The sequence below is a fragment of the Engystomops pustulosus genome, chromosome 10 (genome assembly GCF_040894005.1).
Source record: "Engystomops pustulosus chromosome 10, aEngPut4.maternal, whole genome shotgun sequence".
NCBI classification, from domain to species: Eukaryota; Metazoa; Chordata; class Amphibia; order Anura; family Leptodactylidae; genus Engystomops; species Engystomops pustulosus.
This window is the reverse complement of record NC_092420.1, coordinates 28,132,238-28,152,383: the sequence shown is the minus strand read 5'-3', so window position 1 is coordinate 28,152,383 and position 20,146 is coordinate 28,132,238. Positions and strand designations below refer to the sequence as shown.

General features: G+C 43.9%; 1 protein-coding gene across 5 annotated transcripts in view; it reads left to right on the top strand.

Moving 5' to 3' along the window:
* Positions 1-16,221, top strand: part of RAF1 (Raf-1 proto-oncogene, serine/threonine kinase) — a 61,695-nt gene extending 45,474 nt beyond the window's left edge. For all 5 annotated transcript variants that reach the window (XM_072127861.1, XM_072127862.1, XM_072127863.1 and 2 more), the window contains 7 exons: positions 8,501-8,585; positions 9,667-9,843; positions 10,875-10,921; positions 12,235-12,353; positions 13,788-13,919; positions 14,066-14,200; positions 15,444-16,221. In XM_072127861.1, coding sequence (XP_071983962.1) covers positions 8,501-8,585; positions 9,667-9,843; positions 10,875-10,921; positions 12,235-12,353; positions 13,788-13,919; positions 14,066-14,200; positions 15,444-15,584 — 836 coding nt within the window. In that variant the 3' untranslated portion in view covers positions 15,585-16,221. The remainder of the gene's footprint in view (positions 1-8,500; positions 8,586-9,666; positions 9,844-10,874; positions 10,922-12,234; positions 12,354-13,787; positions 13,920-14,065; positions 14,201-15,443) is intronic.
* Positions 16,222-20,146: the final 3,925 nt, after the last annotated feature.

The window sequence follows — 20,146 nt, the reverse complement described above, 5'->3', positions numbered from 1 at the left end:
TGGTGAAAAAAACGGACCTGCCATTTGAGGACTCTTCCCAACTAAGAGACCCCATGGACAGAAAGGCTGATGCCCTACTCCGTAGAGTTTGGGAATCTTCCATGCTCAGCCTCAAGTCTAACATAGCTGCTACCTCGGTAGCGAGAACCCTGTTCTTTTGGTTAGGAGAATTGGAAGACCACCTTAAAACAGATGCGGACAAGGATCTCCTTCTACAAACAATACCGCTGCTGCGTTCAGCGACAGGTTTTCTTGCTGATGCTTCAGCTGAAAACATCAGACTGTCAGCAAAAGAAGGGGCTCTATCTAATTCAGTCCGTAGGGCTATTTGGCTTAGACAGTGGGGAGGGGATGTAAAATCCAAGACAAAGCTCTGCAACATCCCATTCACAGGAGACTTCATGTTCGGCGCTGAACTGGATACTCTTCTGGAAAAAGCCTCTGATAAAAAGAAAGGTTTTCCGGAAATTAAAAAACCCCAGAAAAACTATTCCTTTCGGAATCCCAAGGATCCTAAAGACTCCAGAGGCAGAGGAAAACAGGGCCGCTGGTCCTTCAACAAAGGTGGAAGAGGCCGAGGATATCTATTCTCCAACCTTCCACATCAATCAAAAAAACAGTGACTACCAGGTAGGGGGGCGTCTTCTTTTCTTTTTCCACAGATGGGAAACGATCACATCAAACAAGTGGATCCTGAGTATCATCAAATCAGGTTACCAGATAGAATTCAGCTCCCCTCCACAACAAAAATTTCTTGTCTCCAACCTAACATCTCGGAGAATGACAATACAGCTATGGAAGAATCTTCAAGAATTGTTAACAATGAAGGTAATTGTTACAGTTCCCAAAGAAGAAGAAAAGAAGGGCTTCTACTCCCCCTTATTTCTTGTGAAAAAGCCAAATGGGACCCTTCGACTTATTATAAACCTCAGGCGGCTAAACAAGAACATAAAATACAAATATTTCAAGATGGAATCAGTAAGGACAGCCACCCCACTAATTCCTCCAGGCGCACAAATGTGCACCATCGACCTAAAGGACGCCTACTATCATGTCCCCATACACAAGAATCATCAGAAATTCCTAAGATTCGCAGTGGAATCACCTCAAGGGAAGGTCTGCCACTTCCAATTCAGAGCCTTGCCCTTCGGAATTTCATCAGCCCCCAGGACCTTCACAAAGGTCATGGCAGAAGTGACGGCATTCTTGAGGAAAGAAGGAATCTCAATTATTCCATATCTGGACGACCTCCTCATAGTGGCAGACTCGACCCCGACTCTTCTCAATCACAGAGATCGGACAATACGAACCCTGCAGAATCTGGGCTGGATTATAAATTTCCAGAAGTCCCATCTAGACCCCCAGAGGGAGACAAGATTTTTAGGAGTAATGTTAGATTCCAGACGCCAAACTTCTTTTCTTCCACAAGACAAGAGAGAATCCCTTACCTCCTTCATAGACAAATTCCAGGGGAAAAAATCATGCAGCGTCCGTTCAGCCATGAGACTACTAGGTCTCCTAACAGCTTGCATAAATTGTGTATCATGGAGCCAGTTCCATGTAAGAACACTACAGGCGTGGACATTAAAAATTTGGGACAAGAACTTGGATCATTTAGACTTCAAGAAGGTCATTCCCCTGGAAGTCAAAAATTCTCTAAACTGGTGGAAATACCAACAGCATCTAGAAAAGGGAATACCATGGAATCCGACTCCAGTCCTGATCATCCAAACAGACGCCAGTTCCTCAGGATGGGGAGCTGTTCTTCCAGACCGTTACCTTCAGGGGTCATGGTCCCCTTGGATGAGAAGACAATCCTCAAACCTAAGGGAATTATCGGCAGTATGGGAAACACTAAAAAGGCTACCCAAAACCCAGGTAAAGAATATCAGGATCCTGTCAGACAATGTGACCACTGTGGCATATCTACGTCGTCAAGGGGGCACAAGATCCTCGGACCTGATGGAGGTCACCAAGAAGATCTTCTCCTGGGCAGAAAATCACCTAGATTCCTTAACAGCGGTATTCCTAAAAGGGTCAGAGAATCAGTCAGCGGACTTCTTGAGCAGAGAAAAGATGGACCCACACGAATGGTCCCTGAACAGGGAAGTTTTTCTTTCTCTAACCCAGAAATGGGGCTCTCCGTCGGTAGATCTGTTTGCCTCAAAAAAGAATACTCAAACAGAGGTATTTTTTTCCATCTCACCCAAGGACAACCCTCTGGGACTGGATGCCCTAAGCCAATCATGGGGGACAAATCTAGCATATGCTTTTCCTCCATTTCCCCTAATCTCCAGAACCTTACAAAAAATTCTATCGAGTCGGACAACAGTGATCCTAGTAGCACCATTCTGGCCGAAGAAACCTTGGTTCCCACTTCTCTTAAAACTAGCAATCTCAGGACCCATCTTCCTTCCCTACAGAAGGGACCTGCTACACCAGGGCCCTCTTCTTTACCCAAACCCGAAGTTTCTGAACCTGGCGGCCTGGCTCCTGAAAGGGAATTGCTCCTAGCTAAGGGAATTTCTCACCAGGTCATACAGACCCTAATAGCAAGCAGGAAACCAATCACCAACAAAATATACTACAAGATCTGGAAAAAGTATATATCCTGGTGCGGGGACCTTTCCCCGATTCCGGGCAAACCGGATATCATTAAAATTCTGGATTTTTTACAGGATGGGTTTTCTAAAGGGTTAAGACCTAACACCCTTAAGGTCCAAATTTCGGCCTTAAGCGCCTGTTTTGACTTCCCATTAGCAGAGCACAAGTGGGTGAAGATGTTCATGAAAGCAGTCTTAAGACTGCGACCTACAATCCGATCAGATATACCAAAATGGAACTTATCACTAGTCCTAGACTCCCTTATGAAGCCTCCGTTCGAACCACTCTCGGAATGCAGCCTGAAAGACCTATCTCTCAAAACCTCCTTCCTTGTGGCCATAACATCCGCCAGGAGAATTGGAGAACTGCAGGCCCTATCCTCCAAGGAACCCTTCCTGATCATCTCGGAAGACAAGATAGTACTAAAATTAGATACGTCTTTCCTCCCAAAAGTAGTCTCAGACTTCCATAGAAGTCAGGAAATCGTTTTACCATCTTTCTGTAACAACCCAAAGAATGAGAAGGAAGCACTCTGGCATACCCTTGATGTCAGAAGAGCTGTCATAATCTATCTAGACAGAACCAAATCTTTCAGAAAATGCAGAAACCTTTTTATTCAGTTTGGGGGAAAAAATAAAGGAGAGAAATCATCAAGTTCCACCATTGCTAGGTGGATAAAACAGACCATCTCTAAATCCTACCAGCTACAAGATGTGAGTCTCTCAAAAAACATAACAGCCCACTCTACCAGAGCTATGGCTACTTCCTGGGCGGAGAAACGGGGAGCATCCATCTCCCAGATCTGCAAGGCAGCTACGTGGTCAAGTACATCGACATTCCCAAAACATTACCGCCTGGATCTACCTTCTAGCCATGATTTGAGTTTTGGACGGAAAGTTCTCCAGGCTGTGGTCCCTCCCTAATCTATTTATCTGGTAAGTCTCCAGGTGCCGTCATGGGGGACGTAATGGAAAAAGTGAATTAGTCTCACCGGTAATTCTGTTTCCATAAGTCCACCATGACGGCTATATTTACCCTGCCCTGTGTTATTAATGATGTCTGGCTAATATCTTCTAGCTCTCTACTGGAACCCCGGTGGTTATTTGGAAGACACTGGGGAACAGCGGCAGAGGAGGGGCCTTATACCTTTCGCAACTTCCTGTCCCTACCAAAGGTCAAGGTGCAACCTCCAGGTGCCGTCATGGTGGACTTATGGAAACAGAATTACCGGTGAGACTAATTCACTTTTTTTTGTGCACCTTTTAGTCCGAAAAATAAAGTAGGTTCTTTTTGTGCCTTTAACATTCCTGTCATTTTATCAAATCCTCTTCTTATGACGGATTTTATCGCAGGCGGCAGAATAATGGGACTGGAAACTGGTCTTTGAAGGGCAATTTAATTTGTGTAATGTACATGAGCTGAAGCGTGACAGGAGCTCGCATTCACTTTTAATCATGGCGACGTGTGTATTGTAAGAGCCCCACTAGATTACAGGTGGTGAGCTCATGCGTGTCCACACTCGTCATCCCAGATAAACTTTTCATTGTAATGGACGTCATCACACAGCACAGGCTGCGCTTTCTGTAAGCAGACGTCTGGCAGATGTTACCAGGATACATTGTGCCCCAAAACTTCCACTGTAACAGCTGTAGATGTGGACATAGATAGACACACATTTCATCACATGAGACGCGTCACAGCTCAAACAACATATCGGCAGCAGAGTAGGAGTGGGGCATCTCTTGCCCCCTGTGTGAATGGAGCGGAGACATTGGAGTGTTGAAGCTTTATGAAAGTATATGGGATCGATGTAGATAGCTGAGCAGTCTCATGGGCAATAAATTGGAGTTGTAGCGCACACACTAGAGCAGTGGAGTATACCCAGAGGTCTGTAACCCACAAATCTAGCTATGTTTCACTCCTGTATGCAGTGGATACCATACACTCACCGGCCACTTTATTAGGTACACCTGTCCAACTGCTCGTTAACACTTAATTTCTAATCTGCCAATCACATGGCGGCAACTCAGTGCATTTAGGCATGAAGACATGGTCAAGACAATCTCCTGCAGTTCCAACCGAGCATCAGTATGGGGAAGAAAGGTGATTTGAGTGCCTTTGAACGTGGCATGGTTGTTGGTGCCAGAAGGGCTGGTCTGAGTATTTCAGAAACTGCTCATCTACTGAGATTTTCACGCACAACCATCTCTAGGGTTTACAGAGAATGGTCCGAAAAAGAAAAATCATCCAATGAGCGGCAGTTCTGTGGGCGGAAATGCCTTGTTGATGCCAGAGGTCAGAGGAGAATGGGCAGACTGGTTCAAGCTGATAGAAAGGCAACAGTGACTCAAATCGCCACCTGTTACAACCAAGGTAGGCAGAAGAGCATCTCTGAATGCACAGTACGTCGAACTTTGAGGCAGATGGGCTACAGCAGCAGAAGACCACACTGGGTGCCACTCCTTTCAGCTAAGAACAGGAAACTGAGGCTACAATTTGCACAAGCTCATCGAAATTGGACAGTAGAAGATTGGAAAAACGTCTGATGGTCTGATGAGTCTCGATTTCTGCTGCGACATTCGGATAGTAGGGTCAGAATTTGGCGTCAACAACATGAAAGCATGGATCCATCCTGCCTTGTATCAACGGTTCAGGCTGGTGGTGGTGGTGTCATGGTGTGGGGAATATTTTCTTGGCACTCTTTGGGCCCCTTGGTACCAATTAAGCATCGTTGCAACGCCACAGTCTGAGTATTGTTGCTGACCATGTCCATCCCTTTATGACCACAATGTACCCAACATCTGATGGCTTCTTTTAGCAGGATAATGCGCCATGTCATAAAGCTGGAATCATCTCAGACTGGTTTCTTGAACAAGACAATGAGTTCACTGTACTCAAATGGCCTCCACAGTCACCAGATCTCAATCCAATAGAGCATCTTTGGGATGTGGTGGGACGGGAGATTCGCATCATGGATGTGCAGCCGACAAATCTGCGGCACCTGTGTGATGCCATCATGTCAATATGGACCAAAATCTCTGAGGAGCTTCCAGCACCTTGTTGAATCTATGCCACGAAGAATTGAGGCGGTTCTGAAGGCAAAAGGGGGTCCAACCCGTTACTAGCATGGTGTACCTAATAAAGTGGCCGGTGAGTGTATGTTGTAGTGTTGTAACTGTGGACACATCTGCTGATCATGTGTCAGGCTTGATAATCACAATTACTAGTGAACCACAAGTTATGGGGGTGCAGCGGGTAGCCCAGTGGGTCAAAGCGGCTACACACTTGTTATAGCCTGCAAATATTCAGGCCTGAAAGTCTGCAGGCTACAGCGCCAGGGAGAACCAGGTGTAGCATAGTTAGATGGCGCAGCTGCCAGATATATCAGGAGGACGGAGCCACCCTCTTGGTCTCTATTTAGTTTTTTGGTTTTTATGTATCAATAGATTTATATCATGGTTGTCCCGTTACATTATAGAACTGTATATGTGATCATGTGCGTGTAACCTGTCCAGTTATTCTGTTTAGCTTCTTTCCCTTCCAAAAGTTTTGGCCGATGACTGTAACTTTGGGTGTTGCCCTTAAAGTGGGAATTAGATCATACACATTACATCATACACATTCAGTCGTGTCAAGGATATGGAGACCCTGCGGCCGCTACAGCACACAGTCTTTACACTGCCTTCGAAAGCTTGCAAATTGCATAGTTTTTGGCTAATAACCTTGAACTAGATATAGAAGTGTAGGGGCGAATGTTCCACCTTAATAAAAACTTTGAAGGCACATGGATGCGTTTCCTCACTAGTGCCAGGTTTAGGGGGTATTCCCATGTTGTTGGAAAGGTTTTGCCTTATAAAATGTGCCATGTGTCTCTTTGGTTGATGCTGATCTTATTTGGAAGGGGGGGGGGGTGCGCTAGCATACAATTGTATTAAGGAATGGATTGCAGTGAAAAGCACTTTGGTAGAAGCTCTAGAAATGGTTACATCTTTTACTGATGCAGTATACTGTGAATATGTAGTAACTTATAAGATGGAAATAGCCCTTTAATATGTAATCCAGATATATCCCATCTTGGAAGATGATGGAAAGCTCATTTTCTGAGACTTGTGCTGTGAGAGGGGAGAGGTAGCACATAGAATTGGATGCCTGGTCACGGAGCACAAGTCTCCATCTGGAGGCTGCTCCCTCAGCACGTTTGGAGAGATGGTGATACCAAAAATGGGCAAGTTATACACACAATTTCACAACAAGTAATTATCTTTAAATCTTTGGGGGTCCAACAACTGGGACCTCATATATATAATAACGTAACTGTTTTCAATGGCGAGTACTCATCAATGTAATGGTTGTGACTGGACACGGGGAGAACATGTTTGCTTGGTGCTGCTGATCTCCCACTGGGGTACATGAGGTCCCTATTCTTGTGAGGAGCGGCGGTCCCAATGTTTGGACCATCAGCACCCAGTGGTGTAGCAATACATTGCAATCTTAGAGCGCTATTTAAATGGGTTTTCTATGTGCTACAATGGTCGTACTTCACATTCCTTATTTAATTAGGTTTTCCGATGTTTCGTGCACACAGAATTTGGGGAGGGTACGGATGCAGAGAGAGGACCCTTCATACAGACAACGCTTGTCTTGCTTCACTACCCGGTGGTGAATGTTAACCAACAAATTGACAAATTCTTTAATTCATGCTGCGGTTATAAGAGTCCGGCCAAGATATGCAGTTTTATAAGAAAGGACGTGTTCAGGGTCCGAGGCCGGTGACATCAGCGAGATTTGTGTTTTATATAGAAAATGATCCCCTGGCCCTGGTTTCTATGTAATTTGCCAAAAATACTGAGATGTGACAGTAAAACGTTTCTGGATAATAACAGGATGGAAAGGCCCGGGCATCCATTAACTGTTTGTGCTCCGGTGATGGCCTTATCTGGGTAGAAGTAGGCGATCCCACGCTGCTCTGGTTTCTGTTACATTAGAGCGCTCTGTACCGGGGAATCTATATAGGATTTCTGGATAAGACGATGCTGGGAACATGTGGATGGACCAATGTTGTGCATCTTCTCTTGTTCTGCTAGGATGGATAGCATATCATATATAGAAAGGGGTTGTGCTGAGCAAGTTATCCCCTATCCACAAGCTGATCATGAGGGTGTAAAACGGGGCACCTATTGATCTGGAGAACAGGGGGTTACAAACCAATAAATGAGTGGAGCAAAAGGTTTGATTGTGTGTTGTACTGTTCCACTGAATATTATGAAAGCGTCGGACATCACCGAGCACAGCCTTCTCTCCTACACTCAGTGACAGTGACTTGGAGTTCCAAAGAAAGTCGGGTTCTGCATTCTCCTCCGTACTATTGAATGGACCTACTTGCTCCCACCACGTGAGATTCAGAGGGAGGGTGAGACCTGCACAGTGTAACGGCCTGTGAAGCTGCCGCATGGTGGAGCTTTGGTAACAACGCCAGAGCTGCTCTGGCTCATTAGCATAATTTTCAAAGTTGATTTTGGAAGGAGGGAGGTCATGGATAAGTAGTATAAAATTGAGTGTCCCAGTGCCAGGATCTATGAGTAAGTGTCCCTGGTTTATCATTTTGATGAGTAAAGTGTATCTACCTTTCAACAATTATTAGTGTAATGTAATATGGTTACATTAAGGTGACTTTATTTTCTAGCAGCTGTTAGCATTGTAGTTTTTGTTTCGGTGAGGATCTAGGAGGTGATACAAATCACTGCTCCTCCTCATAAAGCTTAAATCTGATCTGATCAAGCTTTAATATTTCCTAATCTAAAAACCGAGATTCTGACATTGTATGCCGGTGTGATAGTATCATGCACATGGGTCACAGATCTGCTCCAATATCATTTCAACTCCTCCTGTGTTTCAGGTGATGTGGCCGTAAAAATCCTCAAAGTTTCAGATCCGACCCCAGAACAGTTGCAGGCCTTTAGAAACGAAGTAGCTGTTCTCAGGTGAGTAGTTTCTCGTTATCTCACAGGGGGTCGTCTCCGGCGTCCTAATACAGTTTAAGGGTCAGTTCCCATCTTGGTTCATCCTATCCTATTAGACTAAATATAAGAGAAGGATCTGCACCTGTTCGGTTTGTTTGTCATCCCTCCTAGTTAGAATAATGGAGATGTAACCTGGCCCTAGCATCGCACTGCTAGGGGAGAAAACTGCATAGAGTGTAGTAGGCAAACTTGTAATAAATAAAAGTATTGAATATCTGGATTTCATCATTTGTAAGGCTGAGAAGATGTATCATCATATGTTATGTGATCCTAGGGATTTCTCCATGACTGCTTCCTCTGGAAAAGAGAGTCCCATAGGCTCACTACTCTTACTGTAAAGAAGCTGCTCCTGTATAGAAACCTATAGGACAGTAAAAATGGATTATAATAAATATCTGTATTAACCCCTTTAATGTATGTGCTGTACATGTAAGTCATGAAGCCGTTTAGGATGTATGTAGAGGGCTCACAGGCTGAGCCTCTTCATACATGGTGGGTGTTGGCTGCATTGTGCAGCACACACTTGCCGCTTAGATCCACGATTGGTATTTGCTCCATTTATCTCCTGGTGGTGGGTGACGGGTAAACTCTGGCGCCAATCAGGTGCTGCGATCTTGGATCAGGTTGTAGCTCCCTTTGACATCTTTGGTAGGTGACCATCCATTCCCAGCCTACGGCCTGTATGAGACTCCAGGACCTGTCATGTAGCAGGATCTATAATGGTGTAATAGAGTGCATGGCTGCCATAGAAGTGCATAGTGCCCAGCACACTATGGTGAGTGCGCATATATGTCACCACACTGTTCAGTCGCCATATTTATTATGTTGTTTTTGTCTGACCTTGAATTAACTGAAATTTAGTTCGCCTAATACTGTGCGTAATGTTCCCTACTTTGCTTTACCAGCAGCTTCCTGACGCACAGTTCAGTTTACTATGATCTATGTTGGTGTTCGGTTTGTTTCCTGCTCTGTAGAGGCCATGTATTGGGTTTTGTGCGGCATCGTATCCAGTACCTAAACACAGCGGTTACTTTCTCAACAGAAAAACGCGGCATGTGAATATTTTACTCTTCATGGGCTACATGACAAAAGAGAACTTGGCTATTGTCACCCAGTGGTGTGAGGGCAGCAGCCTCTACAAACATCTGCACGTACAGGAGACCAAATTCCAGATGTTCCAGCTGATAGACATCGCCAGGCAGACGGCACAAGGCATGGAGTGAGTATTCCCCGCAGTCTCGTGTACAACTAGTTATTTGATGTATTGCACTAGCACCTGGATCCATGAATGTCTCTGCCTCTGCAACTCCCAGCATGTCCTGACAGCTGCATCCTAGGAGTTGTAGTTTTGGAAGACCCTACTAATGTGGAAGACTAAGGAGTTTTAATTACTGGTAGATTACCTCCTCAGTAAGACTAGTCACTGCAGGGATGGGACTTATTCACTTCTTTCATTTGCAATAACTTGATTCTAGGAAAAGATGAACAATTTGTTTAGGGAAACTAGTAATGAATGGAATAGATTATTGCTTGTCTAGCGGTGAAACACGCTGCTGTGGTCAGTATATGAATCGGACTGTGCAGAGTCCAGTGTTATGGACAGTCCACAGTGCCAGGGATGGGACTCCTTGCATCATACTGATTTATATGATACACAAAGTCCCTTCTTACGCGCAAAACAAAAAGCACCGCCGGATTGTAGTAATGTTCTCAGTGCGGCATTGTATGTGCTTCAAAGAACCATTGTGGCCGCTTGAAACGGCCTTATGCGTATTTTACAAGGTAAAAGAGGTCAGCATTACAGAAGTCAGACTGGCTGGTTGTGCCGGACAAGCCCATCTGTCAACTTTATTTTGGAGTTTTCATGGCCCCTGTAATAGGGCTCCCGATATCTCCTCATGGATCACACACTTCCCCATACCACGTGCGGATCCTCTCCTTAGAGCTGCGGGTTCCTGGTGAAAGCATTTCTTGATATTCTTGCTTGACGGCTCAGATCCGTGTTCTGCCAAGCAGGATATTTACTGATCATGAGGTAAATGTCAGCTTTGCTGTGTGTGTGCCAGCAGGCGGGGGACATGTTGGAGCTTGTGTCCTTGCAAGAGCCCGAGGTATAAAGACACAATGCAGTCCGTGCAATAACGTGCACAACCTTTAGTCAGGCTGAGGAGCACAAGCCAAGTTATTCCTTTGTTTGGATTCTTTTTCTTTTCTTGCTTTGATGTTTAACGTGTCTTTGTTCTCTTGCAGCTATTTACATGCAAAGAACATTATCCACAGAGACATGAAGTCAAACAGTATCCTTTACCACAGCGAAATCTCTCTCCACCTGTGTAGGGGGTAAAGGTTCCCTGGAGATCAGCACTAACCCCTTCACTCCAAATCCTGGAGCAATGTGCAGTGTTTGTGTAATTCTATGCAGAGGAAATGATCAGTAGTAACTCCTGGAACGCCCCTTTGAGGTGCCTGTACACCTCCATGAATTCTCATCTGTGAATTTGTACAGGTAAAATGTGTTCCTGGATCTCCAAAATAGAGATGACACTTGGAAAGTGTTTAAAGGAAATCTACCATTGGTAAAGTACCTGGTAAGGTAGTTCCCGATGCAGATTGCCTATGGCTGCAGCTTTGCGTTTTTGGCTTAATCCAGAATGCAGCTGCCGGCAAAATAAACTTTATTTGCTGCATATGCTAACTGGGGCTACTGGGGGTGTGTAGGGTGTCCCCACACTAAATTTTTTTCAGATGCAGTTTTTGTAGCCAAAAGCAGGTGTGGATCATAATAGGTTGAGGCAAATAATTGAAATGTGCTACTTCTCATCCTACTTTTACTCCATCCCTGACTTGGACATCAAAAACTGCATCTGCAAAAACTGAACGTGTGGACGCACCCTAAGAGCACTCCATGGGCGAAGGCTACTCCATGCCCCCAGTAACTGCTTCATACCTGCCAACCCAGTCGTCTTTCTCTTCATTTAGAGCATTTGCGGCTGCAGCTGACCTCTGCACAAGCACAGTAGCTCCCTTTTCCGTGCCTCTCGCTCGCTAAATGAAGAGGAGGAGCTTGTGTGCGTAGCTACCACCGCCGCCGGCAGAAGACTCTGAACTACTGCACAAGCTCAGAGCTCAGGAGCCAGAGGTGCATGTCTTGCACAGGAATAGGAGCTAAATGAAGAGAAAGATGAGTGGCGAGGCGGGTTTGAACCAGCGACTGGGGTTGTGGAGTAGACTTTCTTGGCCTCTGAGTAGCTCTCTTGGGCTCCTACACGCCCCCAGTAGCCTCTGAAACTAATAAGCTTATTCAGCAAGTCAAGTTTATTCTGCCAGCAGCTGCATCCTGGATTAAGGCAAGAATGGGACGGAGCTGCAATACTCATCGGGGACTACTTCTCCCAATTAAAGGAAATCTACCATCAACAAACTACATAGTGAAGGAAGCAAATTGCTACTCGCCCCTATGATGGCGTCTTCTCTCCAAGGCACTAGAATCTAACAAGCCTCATCCCTTGCATTGCGTGTGTCGAAATCCACAGAAAATGCTGCAAAATTGTTCTGCGGCACAATGGTGTAGACCTACATCCTCCTGTTCTGATCCTTTACCATAACACAGACATCTTTCTACACGAAGGGTTAACGGTAAAAATTGGCGATTTTGGCCTGGCCACGGTCAAGTCTAGATGGAGCGGTTCTCAACAGGTGGAGCAGCCAACGGGGTCGATCCTCTGGATGGTGAGTCATGGAGACCCGATGGACCACTTTGTGGGGTGGTTTGTAGGATGGACCTTCTGCACAGGACCGATCTGTCCTGATGTAATCGCACTGTATTGGTCCCAGTATATAGAGGTGTGTGTGTGATGTACCTGATATGGTGACCACAGCCAATGCAGAAGACGACACTCAGAATCCATTTTTAAAGAAACAACTTCACATTTAAAGTGGTTTTGTGAGGTGTAAAATGTTGGTCAAGATTTAAAAAAAAAAATCTTTAATTTCTGTATATTTTTTAATTCTTCTGCTATGTCCCATATTTGGTTTGTATGCCTTTATTTTTGAATTATATATATATTTTTTTATTATATGTACAACCCATTTCACCAACCACCATGATCTGCTTGTCTCTATGCCGACTTGTTCCCCTGCTGTTCTTTACTTCCTGGTTGAGCATCACTTTTCTTTGTCAAGGTGTAATGCGCCCTTTAAGAATTAATAAACATATGAATGGAAAGGGATCGGTGAGGAAATGTATATATGTGTATATATGTGCATATAATTTTAACATCTAAATCCAGCATGATAAACCAGGGACACTTACCCATAGATCCAGGCACCGTGACTGGTAATTATCTTATAGCTATCAATGGCCTCCTTCCTTCTAAAGTCAACTTTTAAAATTATGCTTATGAGCCTGAAGGGCTTTGGGGATGTTACCAGAGACCCTGTGGGCTGTAGCTTTACAGGCTGTTACACGGTCTCCCCTCCTCGTTGACCCCACAGCACTTCCAAATCCTCTGCCTGCTGTAAATTTACACAACAAAACCTGTTAAGCCACAGCACAGAGGGGTTATGGCAACACCCCCAGGAGCCCTTCTGGCTCATTAGTCTAATTATAAAAGTTGATTTTAGAAAGAGGAGGCCATGGATAACAAATATAAGAAGATTACTGTAGTTATTGTGCTTGAATCTATGAGTAAGTGTCCCTGGTTTATCATTTTTGAGAGGGATTTCTTTTAACCCCTTCCCTCACCAGGACCAGCAGGAACTTCATGTTGCTGTGAGGATTGTATGTAGGGTTGTTGGCTGCTGGCGATGCGTGCGTGCCGCCATCTTGGCTGGTATCGTGGCCTTTGACATCATCCGGGAGGGACAATCTGTAATCATGAATAAAAGGGTTTCGAACACTCTGGTCATCATAGAATAATACATGGTGCGGGGCCAGAACTCATTCCCATTGTATTCCTAGGACCTTACTAGAACCCAGAGTCCTGCTCCTCCCTTCAGGCCCTGCACAATGTATCGGCTGTGACTGGAGTGTTCCTTTAATTTGATATGAAGTACATCCTGATATACCTGCTATGATGGTTGGTAGGTTCTCGGCTTCTACCCTGTATACAAGGATCTCGCTGCACTGATACATAATGACTGTTCTGACTTCTCCCTCTATAGGCTCCTGAGGTGATTCGGATGCAGGATAATAACCCTTTCAGCTTCCAGTCGGATGTTTATTCATACGGAATAGTTCTGTATGAGCTGATGACCGGGGAGCTGCCATATTCTCACATCAGGGACAGAGACCAGGTGAGGGCTCGTGGGGGACAGAGGCCGCACTACGTCTGGGTTTGCCATTTTGTGGAGTACATGTTGCTCTTAGTTATGCCCATAACTTATAGAAGTCTATTTAGTAGTTTACCAGAATACTGTATATAATTTGTCTCCTCCTATAGATTATATTTCTGGTTGGCCGAGGATGTCTGGTGCCGGATCTTAGTAAGCTCTACAAGAATTGTCCCAAAGCAATGAAGAGGCTGGTGGCGGACTCTATACAGAAAGTCAAGGATGAAAGACCTCTGTTTCCTCAAGTAAGTAGACTTGTGACTAGAAATCTACCTACCTGGCCCCAAATACACTTTGCTATCCTTGTATGTGTATATACGTGTGATAACAGTGCCCCCTGCAGGTCAGATGTCTTGTCAACACTGAATTCATCGGGAAAGGGCCATATAATCGCTGCATGTAAAAGCCTGATATCCGTCCTGTCTGCTGCAGGGGCTCCGGCCTCCACACTTGGAATTTGCAGCTGTCATTAACAAGCAGTGGATTCTGCACCCATAACCGCTGCTGTAGTTATTGGGATCTGTATAAATCCTATCCACTGTGCCGTCACTCTAAATTATTGGGTGTAAAGTTGAAAATCTACAGCGACCCTCAGAAATTTCACAGCAATTTTCCTCTACCTTAAACCTTAAAAAATTAGTTTCAAAGCTCTCATTTTCTTCATTTCAGCAGTAAATAGTGCCAGTGATGATGGTAAACGTTGTAATAGATCTTACAGGGATATTCTCATCTCAGCAAATTGTTTGCTTGTTGAAAAGTGATACATTTTTTCAATATACTTTCTGTATCAATTTCTCAGTTTTCTACTTGCTGTAATTATATGGGAAGATTCTAAGTTTACTTCTAGCAGATAGAAATCTGACCATGGTCACACAGGTGCACGGCTCCTTAGTATCATAGAGAGTAATAGTGATATAACGAGCCGTGCACCTGTGTGATCATGGTCAGATTTCTGTCCACTGGAAAGATACTGTGACAGCAAGCAGAGATCTAGAAAATGTGAGGAAGTAAACTGGAAAATTGTATAACTTTTTATTACACAAACAATAACATGTATTTGCCAAAGTTAATCAATTTCTCTGTCCATTATCTGCTGCTTTCTCCTGCAGTGAGCAGTGTATCTGAAAGCTTTCTGACATCTGTCCATTTCAGACAGATGAGGAGGCTAAGGATTAACACTTTCATCAAATAACTGAATCATCGATATTCAGAGATTGGATTATTCAGGGATTGTCTGTAAGGAGACGAGTCATTAGGCATTTTATCAGCTTCTTTTCAGCTGTCGCATACAGGACAGAAAGCTGATTTACACAAACTTCTTAGTACAGGAAGGAGAGCAGAGGAAACAAAAGACACGGGAAACGACTTTGTTAGTTTGCGATTATCATTTACACTATTTGTTTAAAAATTTTGTTGACATTTTAATTGCTCCCTGTGTATTGTGTGACGTTCACTGACTGGCGATTTGTTATATGACTTTGTTTCTAGATCCTCTCCTCCATCGAACTGTTACAACACTCTCTTCCCAAAATCAACCGAAGCGCTTCAGAGCCCTCGCTGCACCGCGCCACCCACACAGAAGACATTAATTCGTGTACGTTGACGGCGACAAGGTTGCCCGTTTTTTGAAGAGACTGCTGCCCGCACGGCTTCCTCGCTCCGGGTCTTAAGAAGATAGAGTTTTTATAATTAAAAAATATTACAATAAGCTGAAATTGCTTTATCTCCACTCGTTCTGATGTCAGCGCCTTTCCGGAGCAGACATGAAGTGGAGGATAAAGAACCGTTTCCCATTTACAGACATCGCACCTCCTGAGCCTCGGGTGGATTTGTTACAGGACACGATATGTTACATTGGTGCCGTCCGGTCCATGATGTGCCTGGAACATGAAGCGAGAGGAATTCTAACCACGTCACATGAAAGGAGATTCCTCCATGGACTATTTTGCACAGTTCTGGACTTCGGAGGGAAAGAAACGGAATGGGCTGTCCCAGAACGGACGAATCCCTGACCCGACACAATCCACTTTCCTCTGGTACTCTGATGCTCTGCACCAGGATGATGTATTACAGTAAGGGTCTGTCTGCAGAGCATCGCACACATAGGAACCTGCACTAGAGATGGGAATCGGTGTGTACACAGTCTTTTATTTTTTTTCAATTTGAATTTTAATTTGTCTCTGTTCACTTATTGCATTTATTGTAAACTACAATTCTCTGGATTTCCCAGTTTTAATAAATTAAATGTGTTTCACATTTTACATTAGTTTTTGGTTGTGTCGTAAATGTCCAGGGTTGTAGCAGGAAATTGCCCAAGTTCTCTTTAAGGAAAATGCTCTCCTTACATCCATCTCTACAGACCGCTAAGAGTTAATTCATCACACACATGGCTTTGGCCTCATTCAGACGGCCGCTGTGTGGCGTATATACTGCATCCCTATAGACTAGGCCTATAGGCTATGGCAACCCGGGTGGCAGTACGTACCGTACACAGGGAAATTATACACGAGGCTCCATCTTTCCCCGCGTCTAAAGAACAATAATAATCCTTTATTTATATACCACACACAGATTACGCAGCACTACAGAGTTTTTGCCAAATCAGTCCGTGTCCCCAATGGGGCTCACAATCTAATCAACCTACTAGTGTGTTTTGGAGTGTGGGAGGAAACCGGAGGACCCAGAGGAAACCCACACAGACACGGAGAGAACATACAAACTTTTTTATGGACAACACTCCTCCCACCTCCTCTTCAGTGCGCCGTCAAATGCTTGCCCGTGCGAACACAAGTTCAGTTATGTTAGTCTGAAACGGAGACTAACATAACTGTTCATCAGTGGCTGCTTGATAAATGCGGCATATGAGACGTCTGCATTGGATTTGAGATTTTTTGGTGAAAAGTTGCTCGTTTTTGCTCGTTTTTTTTCTATACCAGGAGGGGACTTGTACCCTAAATTATCTTTTATAAAATTAGTCCCCCAGAGGGGACACTAATTTTATAGCCAAGCTAAAGGAAATCTAACCTTAACCCCTTCACGCTCCGTGACTGATATATCGGCCATGGAGCTGTGAAGGTTGGATGAGGGCTCACGGGCTGAGCCTTCTTCATACAGAGATGGGCTTTGCTGCATATCGCAGCAAAGACCCATCGCTGTCACCCGCGGTTGGTGCTTGCACCGATCGCGGGTGTTAACCTTTTCGTTGCCGGCGGCACTTTAAATTTGGCGGCGCATGGGCGCCGCCATCTTACCTCCGATCGACGCTCCCCCGAACGTTATCGGGGGGGCGGCGATCGGTAGCCTTGGGTCTTCGTTTGACCCGAGGATACATGGCTTCTGCACATGCATTACAATGAGCCTGTGGCTCATTGTAATGTATAGTGAGCAGAAATGCCATATACTGCGATACAGTAGTATTGCAGTATATGGCAGGAGCGATCAGACCATCTAGGGTTAATGTACCCTAGAGGGTCTAAGAAATAGTGGGGGAAAAAAAAGAAAAAAAAATGTAAAAAAATAATAAAATATTAAAAGTTCAAATCACCCCCCTTTCCCTAGAACTGATATAAAATATAATAAATCGTAAAAATCACAGACACATTAGGTATCGCCGCGTCCCAAAATGCCCTATATATCAAAATATAAAAACGGTTATTGACGGCGGTGACCTCCGGAACGGCAAATGGCGCCCAAATGTCCAAAACGTGACTTTTACACCTTTTTAGATGACATAAAAAGTGATCAAAATGTCGCACAGACCTCAAAACGGTAGCAATGAGAACGTCGGCTCATTTCGCAAAAAATGACCCCTCACACATCTCCGTGCGCCAAAGTATGAAAGTTATTCACGTCAGAAGATGGCAAAAAAATTTATTTTTTTTTGTACACATTTGTTTAATTTTTGAAAATGTATTAAAACCTATATAAATTTGGTATCACCGCGATCGCACCGAACCAAAGAATAAAGTAAAGTTGTTATTTGGAGCGCAGAGTGAAAGTCGTAAAAACTGAGCCCACAAGAACATGACGCACACACAGTTTTTTTCAATTTTTCCACATTTGGAATTTTTTTGCGGCTTCCCACTACATGGCATGGAATAATAAATAACATCATGGGAAAGTAAAATTTGTTACGCACAAAATAAGCCCTCACACAGCTCTATACACGGAAAAATGAAAAAGTTATGGATTTTTGAAGATGGAGAGCGAGAAATTAGCGAAAATACCCTGCGTCCTTAAGGGGTTAATATTAACATAATTCTCATAGTTGATATTAGAAGGAATGAGGCCATGGATAACAAATATAAGAAGATCACCACAGTCACGGTGCCTGGATTTGAGTAAGTGTCCACGGTTTATCATGATGGATTTTGATGGTAGATTTCCTTTAACCCTTTCACTGTTGGGCATTTCTATGACATGGGACAGAAGAATTTTTATAATTTTGATGTTTACAAATGAAACCAAAATGAAAGGCAGACATTGATTTTCTACCATGATTCCACAGATAAAATAAATCCTCATGATGGGACCTTTAAAGGAAACTCACCACTAGATCCTGGCCGAAATGACCTCCTCACACCACCCTCTGGGCTCTTTACCACTGACCCCAGGACATATTTTGTTTAGGGACAAAAACCGATAGTTTAGGCAAAAAAAGTATTCTATAATCTATAGAAATGAGGCTTCAGCGCTTCACTACTGTCACCCTGGCAATCCCTTGCACCTCCGATATTTATTTATTCACGCCTCATCTTCGTTGTGTTCCTCCTCCTTGGATGGAGAGCCGGCGACGTCTCTCGGCACTTCTCGCGCATGCGCAGTCAGTGAATCTTGTACAGCTGGTGACACATTGCAGCTGTGTGCTGATCCACTGACTGCGCATGCGCGAGAAGTGCCGAGAGCCGGTGACATATGGATAAGACGGCACAGTAAAATCCACGCCCACAAGAAAATAGTGCAAATGCATTTTTTCACCAATTTCACTGCATTTAAAAAAGTTTTTCCCGCTTTTCTGTACACGGCATGGAATATTAAATACCGCCGCAATGAAGTGCAATATCTCACGCAGAAAACAAGCCCCCACACAGCTCTCTACATGGAAAAATTGATTTTTGAAGGTGGAGAGTGAAAGATGAAAATGCAAAAATGAAAAAAGGGCTGCGGCGGGAAGGGGTTAAATGTTACATTTTAATCTATATATAAACCTGCGATTAAGCTCAGTGAATTAATTGTGTAGGAAAATCCTGGGAGCAGCTCCTGAAAACACCGACAAGGACAAGAAGATAGTATTACACACATGCAGCTAAACGGTGAGCGGCTCCATGTCGGGTGTGGACCGGCTCTCGATCCAAGGAGGAGGAACACAATGAAGATGGGGTGTGCATAATTAAATATCGGTGGTGCAAGGAATCGCCAGGGTGTGAAGCGCTGAAGCCTCATTTCTATAGATTATAGAATCCTTTTTTTTGCATAAACTATCGGTTTTGGTGGAAAATTAGGGGCCTCTGCTTATACTTGAGTATATACAGTATATAAACCTGTACCCTGATAATCTACCCACATAGTAGCCACACAGAACTAGAGGGATCATAATGTGTCCACTAAGTGATAGGAGCTAAAACAGCAAAAAACCTGAGTAAAATTGTAAAGTACAGGGTCAAAAATTATCATCATCAGTAGGGGATTGAAATTTGAGAATTTTTTTTGTGGGCAAACACCTTTAAATATGTTATCTGTTAAGTCACTGAGGTTAATCTCAGGCATATAAATGTATAAATTATAAAAACATTATAAAAAGGCTAAGTATACAATCACTTGTGAAAAGTAACTCATAAAATACAAAAGAAACATGGATGCTCATTTAGGTATACAGGGGGTCCCCCACTTAAGGACACCTTAGTTACAGATGGACCCCTCTGCTCCCTGTGACCTCTGGTGAAGCTCTCTTGATGCTTTACTATAGTCCCAGACTGCAATAAAGTAAAGTGTCTGTAATGAAGCTTTATTGATAATATTTGGTCCAATTACAGCAAAAAAAAAATGTTGAAACTCCAATTGTCACTGGGGCAAAAAATTGTCTGGAACTACAATTATAAAATATACAGTTTCGACTTGCATACAAATTCAACTTAAGAACAAACCTATGGAACCCATCTGGTACATAACCCGGGGACTGCCTGTATATCCAG